At 38.9% G+C, this 19248-nt stretch overlaps 1 protein-coding gene across 1 annotated transcript; it reads right to left on the bottom strand.

Annotated features, from left to right (window-relative positions):
• Positions 1-1371: 1371 nt before the first annotated feature.
• LOC139459436 (probable glutamate receptor) lies at positions 1372-16151 on the bottom strand. Its single transcript, XM_071240883.1, has 9 exons — positions 16085-16151; positions 14195-14376; positions 9289-9439; positions 8711-8877; positions 8329-8429; positions 4592-4679; positions 3676-4009; positions 3165-3382; positions 1372-1713 (listed from the first exon to the last, which is right to left on the bottom strand). Exons 1-9 carry the CDS (start codon positions 16149-16151, stop codon positions 1372-1374), a joined length of 1650 nt encoding a protein of 549 aa, XP_071096984.1.
• Between the last annotated feature and the right edge of the window lie 3097 nt (positions 16152-19248).

Here is a 19248-nt window from a genome sequence, read left to right on the forward strand (position 1 = left end):
AGATCAAACATTTTAATTCAACAGGAGGATACTATCGACCAAAATATACCAACAGTGAAATGTAACTGTGCTTTATATAGAGTTGTGTAAATGTTAAGTAACAAATAACAACATGATATTTGGTCATTCGTCTGAACAATGTTTTGTCAAATTCTAACAAATTTAGTGACACAACGCATACGTGATAACGCGAGACAATGCGACACGCCTTAAAGCAGGGGTGTGACAATGTCAATAGCCAGTGTGACCAGTTACTGATTTTATATAGGTGAGACAGCGGCGGTGCATAGACACCACATGATTGAAAATAGCCTGGGGATGTTGTTCCAAATGTCAACCAAAGCGCCAGCGTTACCGGGTGGTTCTGGTCTTGTCGTAGGCGTCGATCCATCTCATCCCAGACATGTTCTGTTGCAACACGTGCAACATGTGGACGGGCATTATGTTGCAATGTGACGTTACGTATTTGCATTTGCACAAAGAGTAGAACGAGACGTACGCGATTCAAATCATCATTAACGATGACTTGTGTTCTCCAATTAATATTCTGTCCCAGTCGTGTCTTCTCAGATGCTTTCTACACAAAATTAGGGATGCCTGACGACGCCGTGGAATTAAATTGGGCGTATCTCGGCTACCTCAAACGGTTGCGTACGGTTCTGCCGTTAATTGTTCTCTACCCAGTAATTGTCCGAGCTGATCATGTGGCAGTTTGGTATCGATTAAAGGAGATGCAACAACCGAATACGGTTTTCTTGTTTGGTGTGAGGTCACACGTGCACGCCCTCCCGTGACAAATGATGTTGGTGGATAACGTCTCCAAAGAGATGAGATTGTATTTCAATGAATATAAAACGTCTGGCAAAATCCATTTGCGTCCTTCCGGTTTGCAAGTAGACGTTGATTTTCAGCAAACTGTGGCATTGCGTAAGTGCTTATTGCGATGAAAGTAAAGTGTTTTTTGAGTACTTGATAGCTAAATTATCATTGTGTTCTGTTCACGTTAAAGAACACAATCGTGTGTTACTATCGTGCTTGCAGCAAGCAAACACGCAAACATCCAAATTGTGTGCCGTGCATGAATATGCACGTGCAAATTGGGAATCACGACGTAAAAGTCAAGGAAATGTCTTCATGAATATCTCTTGAAAGACATTTGTTTTTCTTAATTTCTGAATAAATATATATATTTATTGAACTTTATGTTCAGCACTTGTATCTGCCAGTATACAGTATATTTTAACTTTGCTTTCAGATTTTCTGGTGTTTGGGGTTTCAAGCGTTTACATTTCTGTTTAAAATACAATTAAACGATGGCGTTTAGTCACTCCAAAACACTATATTAATATATTCAGAACAATATCTACAACACTATTTCCTTGATAGTCTGACTACGATTGATTCGTTCCAGTCGTATTTTTCACAAATAGATATATCTATAGACACAAACCTGTTTCGGAAATCTTGTTTAAAAGGGGACCACTTTGGAAGATAGAAAGCCACGAAACCCCTTCCATATATGGTTTCAATAACTTTAAGTTTGCAATTGGCATTACTTAAAGCTATAAGTAATGAGTCTTGTATATAAGCATATTTTCCCTCCCATACTTTTTGCAGGTGCTTGGTGCCGTTGCTGCTGAATACATCAGGGTCTCTGGCAGATAAATCTTGAACTCTTTGTTTGATTGCCATGACAACTGACTGATGTGAATTCTGAAAATAATGGTAAAGAAGATTCGCATACATTATTGTGTGCCAGAAATAGTACACAAAGTATGCAAACATGACTACAGACAGACAGACATACATACAGACAGACAGACAGACAGACAAATAAATATTCTTTATTTCCTCCATTTCATGAAGAGTACAAGGTATACAGTGAAAAAAAGACACCTACAGTGTAAGTGTGCGTGCGCACACACACACAAACACACACATTCACACACACACACACACACACACACACACACACACACACACACACACACACACACACATATGTATGTTACATATATGTCAGAAGAAGTTCATATACATATGTAACATATTGATTATTGGTGTTATTATATGGACAATTAGCATGTGCTATTTACAAATGTACACTTGCTTACAATATATACATCGTTTAGTATAAGCAGCTTCGGATGACTTCATCCCACTTTTTAACTGCACCACCAATATTTATCATGCTCTCTGCCCATACATTGTATTCTAATTCATCTTCAAGTTGTTTATGTAAACCGCCAAGCAGAAAAGTCAGAAAGGTATCATCGTCTCACAAATATTTTAACATCAAGCAAATCAATGATTTTATCAAATATGTTATTTCGTTCTTTTAAATTCTTTTGACATGACATGAAAACGTGTTTCACTATATCATTCGCAACTGTTCCACAAATACATTCCTTTTGATTCTAGTGGCATTGAACCGGAGAGAACTATTCTAGCTAAGGAAGTACAATATTCTGGTCTATCGAGAGCAAGTTTCCATAACCTATGTTCTCGTCCAGATCGTATTGTTAGATATCTAGACAGAGATAATCTGCTCAGAAGAGCATTGTTTAGTAATTGTTTTTCGTGTAGGTGAATCTTTTCTTTCACGAGTTGTGACCATAATCGTTTCTTGATGAAATTTGAACACACTATATAATCATTAACCTCGTCAGACAAATTATATTTAGAGACAAGATGTAGCATGCTAAAGATAGGTGATTTGGTGTGTCCCACTTGTTCTTATTAACTAGTGTTGCTTTATATCTAAACTGTCCAAGTCGGACTAGAAACATTTGTTTGAAAATATACATTAGGTTTGAATTACATAGCTTACCAAGGAGCAAAAGCTTTTGTTGATCAGTGTATCCTTGAACTGATATAACACCTATTGTGTCTCTCTCTATTTCTTCAGGCATACGCTTATCAAAACCCTGGATTTTCTTACAGATTCGCATATATTATTGTGTACAAGAAATAGTACAGAAGGTATATGCAAACATGACTACACCTCGATCGTTGATGTTTTCATTGGTACAGCTTTAAATTTCGAAACATTGTCCTTGTCTCAGCCATCAATAAACTCAGCAACCTAGTTGCACTAATTGTAATAAAGAAGTTGTTCATCCATAGAACTCGTCTTACTTCATTGTCCTTGTAGATCAGCTTACCTGAAAAATGTTTTCAGTGATGCTTGATGCATCGTAGCCTATTTTGTAGTCTTCTCTGGCTGCCAACTCAGCCATGTTAGAAAACGGTTGGGTTTCTAATTTTACAGCAAATGTAGTCATGATGGTCCCACAGTAGACAGCAGAGATAATAATTGTAAACATCCACCATGCCCACACGAGGATCTTCTCTGAGGTATGTGATGACCTTGCAGTTGATCCTGTATGCAAAATAGTACATAAAACACCCTTCGTATCACACAGTGAAACCCCCACCAGCGGGGAGATTCCTGTTGGTTTGATTTAATACAATTATCTTTAATTCGTGAGTCTTTGATCATTAAATGTGTTTTTTTGGATGATTTCAGTGGAAACGGTACCGTTCCGATTAATATGGATTCACTAAACCGTGGTCAATGCAATATATAATAAACACAGGCTATAGACAATTTAGTCAAAATGGTGATCAGAATCTGAAAAAATTCACCTGACAATATGAACACTTTTTTCTCACCTTGCTTTAAAGTGGCCCCAAGAATTTCAAATGTTGTTTGTGTAATGGTCTGTATTGTCCAGGCGCCTGTTCGACACTTTCTGGAATGGAATTCGTCCTTATCATGAACTAAGATTAAGAAAGACAGGAAGATCATACATGTAATCAGAGACACGCCAAACATAATGAAGACAAAAGGTTGGAACGGCCGGAGAAGGAATGTGTCCTCGTCAACATCGTCCTCTTTCTTGTACATGATCGCTTGTTTGGTTTCAGCGATTGGAGGCAGGAGGTAATCAGCAACTGCAGTGCGGTCAATGTGGATAGTTAAGATGTCCGATGCCAGGTCAGCCTCCTACAACAATCAAGTGTTCTACAAGCAGCAATGAACACATTGTTTTCATTATATTTTCATTTATGAAACTATTAAAACCAGTTGGCTTGTTATGATTTTCAAAGTATTAAGGAGGAGATTGCGAGAGTGAGTGCTTCCATATCATAATCATTATTTCACGAATAAAAATGATATTCTATCAGTCTAAGAAACGGAAAATGTTCCAGATGATTTATACCACACCTTTGTGTTCAGACACAGTTGCACATTGTGAAACACCTGGCGACATTTGATAGGAACATCAGGTAATATTGTCCTGAGTTTATTGCGTTTATGATTAAATACTTTAGCAAATAAATAAAACTTCACTGAACAGCATCGCTGTCTATCTGCTCCTGTCCTTTACTCTCAGAGAGTGGGAAATGTGTTGGATATATCACAGCTGCCTGTAGTTAATTAAGTCTGTACAGCACAAGTAACCATCCATGTCATGGGGTTACAATGATACAAACTCAACAAGCCACACATTCAAATCAGCTGATCTTAATTTGTCTGATCTATTTTGTTCGGAGCTGTACTTTGTTAATCTGCACCACTCCTTACCCTTCTCTGCAGCATCCCTAAGAGTCCTGTCCAAGAACCATTGATGTTCTTGCCCCAGTCATCTTCTCTTGGAGATATAACTCTGTAACTTGAAAATAAATGCATCTTATGATGTTTTGTGATAAAACTTGACATGCTTTTAATAATCAAAAGTAACGTTAAATTGACGCGAGTATACTATTCTGTTTATTACCACAGATGTGATGTGAAGATGAATGAAGAAAAACAAACAATGATGTCTTTAAAGCAACTGAAAGATCCCTCAAGGGTATAATGTTAGCTATAAAAGATAAATTCTTGTTGTTTTTCAAGTACAGGTAAACGATTAAATGCTATGTTGTTGTCCCATTAAAATGCCGTATTATTGTTTTAACAATACATTAACGCCTTATTATAACTGACAAAATGCTAATTCAACAAATTAAATTGATCGTATTCTCTCGTTAATTTCACTCTATGAACTAGTACCTTGTCTAAGCACAAATGCTTGGTAGATTAGACATATGCAGCAGACAACTTCTAGTTAGACTTCAATCATTTCATTTAAAGATCACGGACTACATATGCTGAAAGTGTTAACACAACAAAGCGTGGTGAAAAACTGTATTTCAAGCGTGTCAGTCCTTGATACAAACATGTCACCTTTACTTCAGTACTCTTCAGGAGAGTTTGATGCACAGTTTGTTTTCTTTGCAGTTTTATGGTTTGTAATTTCAATAATGCCATTTGAGGGGAAATAGTCCAACTGTGTAGCGACATCCCTTCGGTCATCCTGAACCATGTGGACTGGCAGATATTTTCCTTGAGGGAAAATGTTATCATCTGCATATGTATATTTAAGATATACAATGAGATATTGATTTTCTGCTAAAGTACTTCAGAATGAGATAATAATACAATTACAAATTAAAATTACTTCAATTTCTTCCCTTTGTTTGGTTGCATTCCCAGCATATACAATAAATGTATTCTTGTGATCGAAATATGAACGAATGAATGTCAACAATCAGCCGATCAAGTGTATAGTGTAACTGAAAAGTGATATGCGCACACTGTCCAAAAATCAGAATTATATGCACCGATATGTTTCACCACTTGGTTAATAATTTAGTTCATCTTGTTACTTTCAAAATATAACTCTGAGACCAAGAGCAATTTGTGTACAAAACAAATCAACTTAATGTGTTGTGGTGGTCAGTGCGAATCTTTTGCCAGAGTGACAAACAACTCTCTACTTGACTGTATGACAAGAGAGAGGACTTCAACTTTCGAAAATATGCTTTACACTATTACAGCAGCTCAAGCCTTTGGTGTGTACATCTTTTCACAACTTTTGAGGGACAAGCGAGCAAGCCCTTTCTTCGAAGCCTTCAAAGAGCAACATACATACCCTTGCTCAAAAATTGTTTGATCAAGGTTACTCCATTCAAGGCCTTTCTAAACCTTTAAAAAAGTTCTATAGTAGGCATGTGGTGAAAAATTCCAAATCTGACGCATCCGTGAAATAGAGATTACTGCACTCGTGCCACTCAGATACCATTGATCTTACAATGAGTTGTTTCAAAACGTATCTAACGAGCGAAAGCGATTTAGATACACTTTGTAACAACGAGTTGTAAGATCAATGGTATCTGACAGGCACGAGTGCAGTAATCTGTTTCTTACACACCCTACAATCGCACCTTTTTAGCATCGAACCGATGAATTTTGTCTATTCTCATGATTGCAGTAGCGCATTAATACATGACACCTCTGTCATAAGTGACGTCATCCTATGTGCTGCTTACTACTCATAAATAATGTGACCCTACACTAAAAAGGTTTCCGTCATATCTGTGGATTATCAAGGCGATGATGAAAATGCATACTAGACAAAAACCAAGAACACGCTGGGTGCCAAGTTGAAAGTTTACACCTCAAACATATTACCAAATATGTACAACAATGTTTACTTCCGTATGACATCACTACCGGTGACCGACTTTTATAAAATGGCGTGTTCACTGACAACAGTACGCGGGATTTCCAGAGAAGGTTTTCGTTGATTGAGGGATCGTATACACATAAATGTGTCACGTAGGTAATCAGAAAAATTCTGACAATCTGCGTACTGTTATTTGTTTACCATGTTTTCCAATGTATCAAAGAGAATTAGTCAGAAATGCAGACAACTACCGTCATCGTTGTGCGTGATTTAGCGTCAGTCATGGCGTCACACAGGACGGAAACTTTTACGGCTTCTGTTGAATTTACCACATCATTGTATTGTATATATGTGTAATTCCATAATTAGTGCAACGATACTCTTCCCATTAATATTCTCAAACGCGTGATGGAGCCAATGTATGCAACAATTAGTCGAAAGTACCTCTAAAAATGCTACACAGTGTAAAATCTGAATTTTGCTTTGTTTACATTTAAGTTTTCCGAGCACAGTTTTCGTTTCCATACCTAATTTATTTCGCATGATTTCATCTAGATAATTTGCATTGGTGACAAAGACCATTTATCCATTGTTTCGAAAATGTATGAGGAATTCAGGGATGCATGTATAGCAGCTGAGTTTGAAATATACCTGATCGAATAGGCGTCTCATAACCGGCATTTTGTAAACAATCCAATAATGGCGGAACGTACACTTCGGCGTTCGTATATGCGTATTTTCCAAAACATTCTAAACGATTCTAGGCTTATCAGCGACGTTTCAGAATTGTCATTAGTGATGTGATACCCGTGATCACTAATATGCTATTTTTCTCCTTCAGTTATTCGAGTTAATATCCGATATTTAGATTTCTAAACACACAGTAAATATTTATATAACGCAGTGAAATGTGATTTGGCAAAATTTACAATGTACCCAACTTTCAGTCACTTTCAGTCACTTTCAGTAATTTTGAATTGCCTAAAATGACAGTAAATGATAAACAGAAGGGGGAATTCAAAACTGTGAAGATTCTGCCTGATGTACACGTATTGTGAATGTTATTCGATTTCGAAGTGAGGGTTGAAGAGAAGGGACATATGTGTCGCTGTGGCATCCAGGGGGTTTACACTCTGAAAAAACGATAATGTTGCAATAACAACAGACAACGTAACTGATAATAATAACAAACAAACTCGCAGACGAAGACGAGTTTGTTTATTTTTATTATTAATTACACGGTCTTGCTGTTCAATACAGACGTAGGTGAACATTCGACTGAAGCACGAGCTACTTATGAATGACTTACACTCAAGAAAGTAGTCCGTCATCATCTGACCCCATGTCATCACCATGGAGTAGCCAATCACGGGCCTGGAATTTGATCTCACACATATGTTTGATACCAGTTATCTCAAATGGGTTTCTCACCCACAGGTGTGTAAGAAAAAAAGAGATTCCCTATTTTGACTTGTACCATATATTCCCATGATTTTTCAGGTTAACAAATGACTTGTCTTTGCATGTGTTCGTGACAGATGCCAACGATGGGGAGGACATGTTTACCTTCCCGCGAACACCTGGTATCATCACTATTTGATAGTGATTCATAAACACACAATCATGATCTAGTCAGATTTGTAAAATGTTGGTTTTAGCAGAGATTTATTATGAATATGGAAAGGGTTTTGTCGCTTTTCTCTCTTATAGGTCTGTTTGACAAATTATCAGCAAATCAGCAATGCCAGTTTTATATGACAGATTATATTTGCTGTTTGCACCACATGTTTTTGTATGTCAATCAAAAACTCACCTGAAGTTCATATGTTCTGCCAGCAGGTTCAGTACACAAAATGGAAACCCAAACACCCTCCGCTTATTCACTGTTATGTAGCCATAGCCAAAGCTGTTGTCCTGCAATTACAAAGGTCGGGCACGTTCACATCAGAAATGACAGGTACATCATAAGATCTAATGAGCACGTTTTAACATACAGTGATCCAGAGGTGATGGTTCGATGGAGAGGAAGTTAGGCATCACAATTCTACTTGTTAAAGCATGCAAAACATTTGACAGCTTTATAAGTGAGGGCATATTCTAAGCCTTTGTTAAACATGGTTCTAGCATCCAGTAAATACCAACGACATTAAATTTAATTTCCAATTACTAAGAAACTAATATTTGTAGGTACCTACCTTCATGACGGCAGTAAATTGTCGCCCATTGTAACCGAATTTGACATTTGGGAACACGTCAGTAGGATTTATTATGGTGTCATTGGAGAGAGCCACATCTGCGAAAGCACGTCCATTGGGATGAAACATCAGTGTCCACATCCTTGCCTTTGAAGAATGTCCCTGATATCAAACCGACATGCACGAGTTTCACATAGACTAAATTAAGATGACATTTGTTTGAGATGCCAGAAGAATTCTCTTTATATGTAACATTAGTGATAATGTGTCATTGGACGTATGGCGTGGATCATATTAATGATATCAACCACTAATTTTTAGTGCATTGGTACCAACTTCGGAGTTAAATAAATACAAGGGACCAGGAAAACATCACTGGCAAAGCTCCAGGTCTTTGAGACACGATGACACACAATTAAGCAGCTCACAGCTGTTTTCCCTTTTCACATTTTCTTTCAACAAGCATAGGATATGGGATTTAAGATCCCAACGGTATTCAGTGGGCAAACAGCCCTGAATCATGTATTGTTTTGAGGTTATGGTCCACCAAACAAACATGTTGAAACAATAGCTCACCTGACGCGAAGGTAGTTCCACCAGCGCCACGTTCTCCACCTGAATGTTGCTGTCCAGGAGTACGGGTAAATCATCTGATGTCCCGACAACCAGCACCCGTGAGACGTGACACAAGTCGACGGATGAGTTGGATTTTGTACCACAGAATCGAGACTGGCGAAGGAAATAAAATACAGTTTATTATTTATTTATTTATATTTTTTTAAATTTCTTTTTTTTGGGGGGTGGGGTGGGGGTGGGGGTGGGGGGGGGGGGGGGTGGGGTGGGTAGGTGGAGGTGATAAATAGCCTGTTTTATGACAAATAAACAATGTATTTAACGAGACTTAGTGATATAGATACATTATGCATACATAAAAATAATGTCATCCTAAATTTATGTCATCGAAAAAGGTATTCTCATCTCTTCCAAATGATAAATAGTCCCGTGAAGATACGGGGATAGAATTGGTCCTCAGCTTGTTGAAGAGGCGACTAACGGGATCGGGTAGTCAGTCTGGCTAACTTGGTTGATGCATGTCATCGTATCTCAATAGCGTAGATCAATGCTCATGACGTCAATCACTGGATTGTCTGGTCCGATTATTTACAGACTGCTGGAATATTGCTGAGTGTGGTATTAAACAACAAACAAACAAAACAAAAGATATGATAAATAAACATTTCACAAGTTTTAGACAGTTGCGAAATGGGTCAAATCCAACCGTTTTATATTCTGGAAAAGACCACAAGCTGCAGAGGTCTAAACATATGGAAACTGATCCCCCTAGCGACCTCGCTGACATTGCTTCGCAATTTAGTTTTCCAAAGTGTAAAATGCTTGTTGTCCAAATGAAAACCGTTTTCAACTGTGTTTATCTTGCCAAGAAACTTATTTATTATATGAAAACTCTAGTTATCAACTTGATAAATCTTATAATGAAAACAGATAGACGACCATGTTTCACCAACTGTAATTGTTCTTTCATTACGTTTGTGAGGGTCACAATATAATGGCCACGAATATTATTTACCTCCTTTTTTGACGCTTTCCCCTCATTGATGATAACTTCACATTTAACTTTATTAGAGTAATTGGTGTTTTGATTTTGAACAATGGAATCTGCTTTTGGCAGAGACTTCTTATCAATATGAAGTTGTTTCATTTCATTCTAATGAGGAAGGACATTACAGTAGAATTTATCCTTGTACATCTTCTCCATGCTACTGATGTCATATCTTATGTCATATGCCACCATGCACTAATCCTTCTGAGCCAGGGGACGGGTATGGTCCCTTTTGTCTGGTTAACTAACATTCATTCAGTGTGAAAGCAAATGGTAACCTAAATAGTGTTTTGACATCACTAAATTCGAAACACTGCAGTGTCGAAATTAATGTGTGTCACATTAAAGGTATTAAAGATCTTTTTAACTTTAATACAGATAACCATCTGATAGAGGAACAGTAAATGACAAAACAACACAAATCCTGACGTTGTAAAAACCTTTAAAATTATTTTATAGCAGCTAAGTTTCATGTGGATGGAAAGCCACAAAGCCACACGTGATGCTGCATGTAGATGATCAAAATTCCTTTGGTGAAACTCACCAACATGGTGCTCACAATATAGCTATATCGAAGCGAACCTGAGATAGTACCAACCGGCAGTGGGTTGTAGATCTGTTACCACACACACACACACACACACACACACACACACACACACACACACATTAAGATTGAGCAGTGTAGATATTGTCATGTCCCGTACAGGTTGACAGGTATGAGTGTTTGAATCTGGGTCACTGTCATCTTCCTAGGCTGTCACTGACGCCCCCTTGGTACTTTCGCAGCAGCTCCCCCTGGGCCCTCTAAGAAGCCTCTCCGCGCAAGTGAATAAGGAATGATAGTTCTTGTATGCCTGGGGTGACATGAACCGAATTGTAAGTATTGATGGGTGTCCGTTGGTTTTCAATTTAGTATCTTCCTTAACTACAAGGACGTCCAGAAATGGAATTTCGCTCTCGCTAAACTCCATAGTAAAACTGATGGAAGGATGGAGCGTATTAATAATATTCAGAAAAATGTCTAAATTTTCACGAGTTGAGAGCCAAACTAAAAAACAATCCTCCAAGAATCGCTTCCAAGTTTCACGCACATGTTGGCAATGGATTCTGACATAGAATCGTGTACCTTCCTGTAAAGAATATCCTCTATGTAACACATCACAAGTGAAGCGTATGTTGGAGCGATTTTCGTTCCCATGGCCGTTCCCTTTCTTTGATGATAGAATTTTCCGTTGAAACAGAAGGTATTATTTTCTAAGACTAATCTTAAAGATTCCACGATGAAGCTTTCCGAAAATTCAGTGTCAACAGCCTCAGGATGTTTTCTCAGCCAAAATTGAACTGCTTCCAATCCCAGATCATGGGGTATGTTGGTAAATACACTCTTCACATCAAAGGTTGCTAGAGTTGCATCAGTAAGTACAGCATCGGAAAAGTCTACATCATCTCTTACAAAGTCGGTACATGCTTTATTAATGGTCTTAAAATGATATCGACGAGATTACTTAGGCGCTGAGTCGGGCTGTCCGGTCCTCCGACAATCGGCCTGAATGTCAAATCAGGACAGCTGGTAATTTTGATATACTCCGCATTCTGTTCGGCAATAGCATTATTTATCAATTTACTTTTATGGATCTTTGGTAGTCCGTAGAAATTAGTCTTTTTCTTTAGGGTATGGATCTCAAGAGAAGTCTTCACTGTGTTTTTTAATCTTCTTAATTACAGCTTTTTCAGTATTATCTGTTTCAATGTAAAATTCCTTGTCCATTATTACGACTGCGCCGCCTTTATCTGCTTCCTTAATAACAATAGATTTGTCTTTTTAAGATCCTCCACAGCTTTATGTTCTTCCAGTGATAAGTTGGGATTGCACGTCCTGATAATCCGTAGAGGATATTTCTCCAATAAATCATATTCCGTGTTAATTATTTAAATATACCTTCTTAAAAATTAATAACATTTTTTCGGTAGTGGGGAGAAGTGTTTTATTAGGAGAGGGTACTGGGTGGGTGCAGGGATTCTTTTATTATTGATTGCTTGCATCAACGTGGTGATTGTTCACACAAATACCATACACTTAAAAATGTGAATGAATTTAATTCAACATCCAACAAAAGTAATTGCATTGGCGTTTGGTGAATACCAAACATGGATCTGGACGACGTTCAATGCATGATCAATACTCAGTCAGTGGGCGGAGGTCGCAGCAAGAGGCGTGAAAGAAGCAGGCTGAAGTGGAATGGATCCAGGTAAGTTTGAGAGCTGATTTTGTCGGGTAACCTCTCGAAGGAAAGCATCAAACAAGTCTCCGCCATCCCAAGATACTTTCACTCTCCAGATATGCTCATTGAGATACGATTCAAAGAGCGACTTGACAGTGCCATACTTATTCGTGGATCGCTTCGCATGAAGCCAAGCGCCTTCAATTGTATTTGTATGCGCACCTGGGATGGGGTCTCTGAAATTCTCGGAGTGGTTAACAGTGAGATGTGTATAATCCGGATCAGAATCAAGAGGATTGTAGGCTTTCCAACAATCAGATATGATAAGGAAACCAGGTAAAATCCACTGTTTGATTAATGGAATCAAAGTGTCAATGTTTCGGCTTTCTACTGGTACCATAAAAATCTTGTTTCGGGCCAATCTCTCAACACCTCCGAACACCCACTAGTCCTCAACATAATGACCTTTATGATATTTTCATTTGCCAAACTTTGATTCATCAATCTCAACAATGGTGCCTGGCCCACCTATCTTTTTCATTCTCCCGTAGACCGATTTATCACACACCTCCCGACAAAAGTTGTACCAGTCAGTAGTCGTTGACGAAGAAAAAACATACTCAGTTTGACAATCCAACTGTAAACGGTTCCGAAACACCAATGAAAAATCAATTTCAAACATTCAGCCATATTGATGCGAGCATCAGTGAACCAGCTTTTAGTTAGAATTGATTTATGACATTGATGCCTAACTCAATCAATCGTTCTACGACGAGTCCAACGAATACCGTCACTACTCCGATGATTCCCAGTTTCCCCGGCAAGATACATCGACCTCTTGCACACATCACAGGTGACATGGTTAGCGAGTAACCCATGATTCATGCACCAAGATAAAGTAGCACGAATCGTAACAAATACGTGAAGCAACAACCAATCATAAGTTATGACACGTGAAGCCCTCCCCAAATCTCTCCCATGTGAACTCACCAAAGGAGCGTCAGTACAACTTGGGAATGACGGAACACTGCCTTCAGCCTTCCGTGGAAGTTCCCGGTCCATGTTCCTGATCCTCTGATCCTTACTCCCATGTTCAATTTTCTCCTTACTAGCTCCCATCCGCCACACTTTCTTTTCTATCACAAAATCCTCAAAAGAATCATCCATATATCCTGCCATCTTAAATCGTACGTGTTTGCTCTTTCACAATTCGGAGCGAAGTGACGCTTAGAAGTTCCCGGGCCCGCGAACTTACAACCAACCAGAAATAAAATAACGTCACACGGTTCCATGGTTACCTGGAAATCCCGAACACCTTCGTAAGCGTCAGTAGATTAAAGTCACGAGACACCATGGTTTCCCGTAACCTTCGTCACTTTCCGTTACTCCTTCGATGATTTCCGGTAATTTCCGTGACGTTTCAGGAATGACTAGGTAAATTTGTACTCAATTTAGCAGTGCGGACGTAGCTCAGTCGGTTAGCTGTCGCGGGTTAGCTGTCGCGGGTTCGCGTCCGACGGATTCTCACAAAACTAGTAACTGGTGTCTTAGTGACACGTGACCTACGACAGAGATCGTCTTCACGAGAAGTTGTGGTACTGTATTCTAAAGGTATATATATATATATATTTGACGTACCAATTGACGTACGACTGACACACTAGTAGTGACGTCACAGAGGAGAAGTACATTGAGGCGAGGCTGGAGCAGCTTCTCCAAATCTCCCAGGATTGTCAGCAGGTGCTCTTCTGTGAAGGAGCTGGTATCATAGTCCATACTGGTTATACCTGATGTTTCCAACGAGCGGCTGAAGTGTATATCTGAAATACATGAAACATGCTAAGTATGTTGGGTATGAGAATTCCAATGTATGTTGGGTATGAGAATTCCAAGGTATGAAAAATACCACTCACACAATTATCATTACAAAATTGAAGCAACTCCCAGCAACGTCCATGTCAACGTCATAGCATGGGTTGGCAACGTGCATCAAGTTGGCAAGCGACAGGTAAGACTTAGTGAATTCCTCTGAATGTCTAAAATATAAAAATATCTGGAATGACTTAACCAGGCCTTTGATGGTGGAACCTTGATTTAAAAAAAACTTAATTGTAAGCATAATTTCTTTCAGTACAATTTAAATAAAAGTTCATGCTCGGAAGTACCAGACCCCATGAGCAGGAGCGTATGGTATATTCCTGAACATGAAGGGAAAATCCACGATTGAAAACTCGAAATCTTTCCTCTTGTCATAGTACCCCACCGTGATATTGCTGGAATATTGCTAAAAGCGGCGTAAAACCAACGCACTCACTCCTCTTGTCATACTGATTGGCACAGAGACTAACGTCATTTTGAATTTCTATCCACATATCCAAATAAGAAACGGAAATGTGAAATGTAGATGCCATACACTAAATCCACCCATTTGCAAACAATTATGTCGACATGGATAGGAAGTAGGTGTCATGGTGAAGCAGAGGGATGCCAATCAATAATACAATCATCATTGCATCATCATCATGCGACTGTAAATCATCAAATTCATCAGTACCCAGAAGCTCATATACTAAACTGAGGGGCAAAAGAAACGTCACCAAATAAATAATGGCCGTCAGTTTTCAACAAATTTGCCAAACAGCACGGAAACAGTTGGGAACACATGGCTGGAATGCAACTTACCTATTCTCTGTGAACAATGTGCACGTGCTCACCGTGATTTGCGAGAAAAATGAACTTAATCACTAAAAAACGCAAAATGTATTACCCGTATGAAATTCCGGTATAAAACATGAGCAGGATTGTACTCTCTCATCACATGAAACCGTTTAATACAACGAATATGCCTCGACTAACCACAGGGCAGAGGGAGAGAGCCATCTGTATATTGCGAATGGGAGCAACACAGGAGCACGTTGCCAGGATCATGGGCTGCTTCAAGTGCACTATCGCCAGACTTGTCACACGTCACAGGCAAACTGTCAGCACTGCAGACAGGCCGAGGAGTGGAAGACCCGACAAGAAGATCGGTATTTACGGGTGCTTCACCTACGGTCTAGATTCCTCACTGTGACGTCATCACCCGCAAACAGCCTTGGACACCCAGTCAGCAGAAGAACCGTTGCTAGACGACTCCGGCTGTATGGTCTCCGTGCCTATCGACCTTTCAAGGGCATGACGTTAACGTTTTTTACACCGACGTAGCAGACTGAGATGGACAAGGACTGTGCAGCAGTGGCAGCAGAGAAATTGGCGAAGAGTGCTTTTCAGTGACGAGAGTAGGTGCCAGCTCTCCAAGTCTGATGGGCGGGTTCGAATCTACCGATTCCACATGTTCATAAGCCAACATTGACATTTAGTGCACTCTTGGTTGATATTACCAAAATGTGCAAGGTTTGCAGTCGCAAAAACAAGTTATGCTGCTTCACAGCGGTGATATATATCTAATACTACAATGAAGCAGTATGATACCAAGTTTACTTTGACATGTCATTGAAAATAGGCAAAAACATATAAAAAATGACTCACCTAACTCCTGCTCACGTAAGACGAGAACGGACTGCCAGTTGAGAGAAATCAGAAGATGCACCAACATGATGTCGTGTTCCTGCCCCCCGGCGATTGTAAACTTCTGAATAGTTTTAGCATTGAGGAAAGGCAGAGAACACCACCTACATACATGTATATATAAATAACCGATTCGATTGTGTAACAATGCATTAGAAAAGCAAATATGTTCTTACCTTTAAGGAAAGACGGAGAACACCACATATATGAATAATCAGTTTAATCATTTAACAATGCATTAACAAAGCAAACACGATCTTTACACTGGATGTATTCCAAACTTGTTTTGTATAATTTTTCCTTTATATATTTACTTGTCTTGTTTTAACAGTATATGCATAAACATATCGTCGGCATGGAATCAAGGTTTCAAATATTGACAATGATGATATTCGCGATATTGATTAAAAATAAATGATATTTATAGTCTTGTAATTCAAGTCAACTAACATGCCAAGACCCGTTATGGGGGCATATTTGTAGCTATTCACAGCCATATGAAAGTACATTGTAAACACATCAATTATTCTTCTCAACGTCATATTGCGTTATCTCTATTCAAATTGTAAATAATCATTTCCTCATCCCCTCTTACAATTGACTATTGGAAAAACAAACATATTCTTGAAAGTAAAACCTATACATAGAGATTATAACGTGTGTGTGCCCAACTGGTTAAACGAAATGAGAATCAGAGAAGTTATATTTCATGTTCGGGAACCAAAACATGAGTGTAGTAGGTATTCACAAGTGTGAACCTTGATAAAAAGAAAACAGAAAGGAAAATTGTGTCAAAAAAGTGTGGAAGTTTGTCAAAATATGGAAAAATGGTACCATGGTGACTGTCCCTGGGAATGGGTGTCAATACATAAATAAACTGTATACAGAAAGTATACACTTGAAAGCTGGATTTGACCTAAAAATACAAAATCATCAACACATTACTTGGCTGAAAACAGTTGCCAACACATGGCTTACTTAATGAACAAAATAATTTCTTACTGAGAAAACATTTTGTGAAAAGCGGACTTCCTCATAGATAACATTTGTGTTTGAATTTGGAGATGGGACAATTAGGCAAGAAGTCGCCATTCCCATTTGCACTAATGCGCGCCCCTTCCAGCTGTTTGTTTCGTAAAGCCTAAGAGCCACAACAGGTGCGCATGTGTGAGGCGTGATCGGACGTGTTCATATCATCAGAAGGTAATCGCTTGTCAATCGCTTCTCACACCAGTCGCCCGTGCAATGTGGTAGACTCAATTGAATGTTGGCGAGGTCGTAACGGATGTTTTACACCATGTAGATGCAATCCACGTCGATTATTGAAAGAAACGAGGATATTGGAATCTTATTTGTCAAGACATTTGAAGATATTGCTCATGTTGAATTTTTGTAAATGTGATGTTTTTGCCTGATCATGGTGAAATGTACATCAGTCAGTTTGACAAGACAATGTGGAAGATGTCATGTGTTGTTGGTGACATGTATGTACACTGTGCCCCATACATACCATGACTCTTACAAATATGCTCGGACGTGCTGATGAACCCAGGCCCGTGGGGTCGGAGCACTGCGGGTAGGAGTGCTCAAAGTAAGGCAACTGGTAAGTCTACTCTAGCGTTCACGCGTGATTTTAATTCGAACAACAGCGATTTTGACAAGTACGAGGATGACACCACTGACGTTTTGAAACTTATCCGATCGGACATTGGTAAACCTAATAGAAAGTGTGATACAGTCAGAAATGAAATTAAAGATGAATTTTCGAAGTTGAGGTCTGAAAATGTTTAACTAAAAGAAAGAATATCCAAACTAGAAACTCTTGTCGATAAAGAAGGGCCCAGAGTAGGGGGAACAATCTTATTACTCATGGCACAGAGGACGTCATTAGAGAAAAGTGGGCGGAGACTGAGAAACTAGCTATAGTGAGCGATTTTCTACACGATAACCTTGGTATGGACAATGCTGACACTATGGATATTGTGCGAGCTCATCGTCAATGAAGTCAAGGAAGACAGAAGATCATTATTGAGAAGTCCCTGTCTTAGAAGGACAAGGTAAGCATCACTGAACTTGCCAGAGAAAACCCTAAAGGAAACGAGTTGTTATATGTATCTTCCTATACGGAGAGAGTCAGAAAGATGAGATCGGGGCTTATCCCTTATTTGGTGGATGCACGCAAAAATGATAAGACTTCTTACCTCTCATATGACATGCTATTGATAAATGACGAAATCTATGTCCTTGAATTGATTATATCAGAAAGAGCAGTAATCGGCTCACTACCACCTACCAGGGATCACAGTGGACGACATCTACACTGCTCAGTCTTAATGTGTGAGTGTGTGTGTGTGTGTATGTGTGTGTGTGTGTGTGTGTGTGTGTGCGTGCGTGTGTGCAACATCCAAGGTGTACATTGCCATCTGCAAGACAACGCCTTGACATGACATTTTGTGAACAATTAGATATTTTGGGTTATGTCAAAATTATGCAGAGTGACACCCGTAAATCTGTTTTCTGATTATTAATGTCTTGTAGCCCCATCAAAGAGAATACGGTATACGCAAGACATTTGAACACTTGAGTGATTATTCCAAGAATGGCAAAATAGTGTTTTTAAAAGTTAGGGATAATTTCATCATTGGGTTTCTATACATACTCCCTGAAAAGTCTCCATCATACGCGAACCCTGACAGTGATGGTATTCAGGAGTTGGAGTCCTAGCCTATTATTAGGGGATCTCAATACTAGAGTTGGATCGAATGAAGGTTTTGTGATTGAAGATGATTATGACTTTAATTACTTTCCTCTAAGAGATTTGTATTTAGCTGATGATTTTAACGAGAATGGATCTACACGAGACCTTGTAGGGAATAAGTATGGTTAAGCTCTAAAGGAAGTATGCAAGTTTTGGGGAATAAACGTTGTAAATGGTAGGAGAAAAGGAGATGAAGCTGGTTCAGCCACGTGTATTACAAGTAATGGATCAAGCCTGGATGACTATGTACTTGCAAATACTAACAGTTTTCAATCTGTTATAGATATCTTTGTTCATTCCAGAACGGACTCGGACCATGTTAACGTACCCATTATATAAAATTCAAGTGCTGTCATTGTTGTAAATG

Source organism: Haliotis cracherodii, unplaced genomic scaffold, assembly GCF_022045235.1.
Source record: "Haliotis cracherodii isolate W230 unplaced genomic scaffold, xgHalCrac1.p SCAF_13, whole genome shotgun sequence".
Lineage (NCBI taxonomy): Eukaryota > Metazoa > Mollusca > Gastropoda > Lepetellida > Haliotidae > Haliotis > Haliotis cracherodii.

Coding starts and splice junctions, on each gene's coding strand:
- LOC139459436 (XM_071240883.1), bottom strand. CDS start 16,151: ATGTTGGTGCATCTTCTGATTTCTCTCAACTGGCAGTCCGTTCTCGTC. Junction 8,878..9,288: donor GGTGGAACTACCTTCGCGTC/AGGTGAGCTATT, acceptor TGTCGGTTTGAT/ATCAGGGACATTCTTCAAAG. Junction 3,383..3,675: donor TGGGGCCACTTTAAAGCAAG/GTGAGAAAAAAG, acceptor TTTTGCATACAG/GATCAACTGCAAGGTCATCA.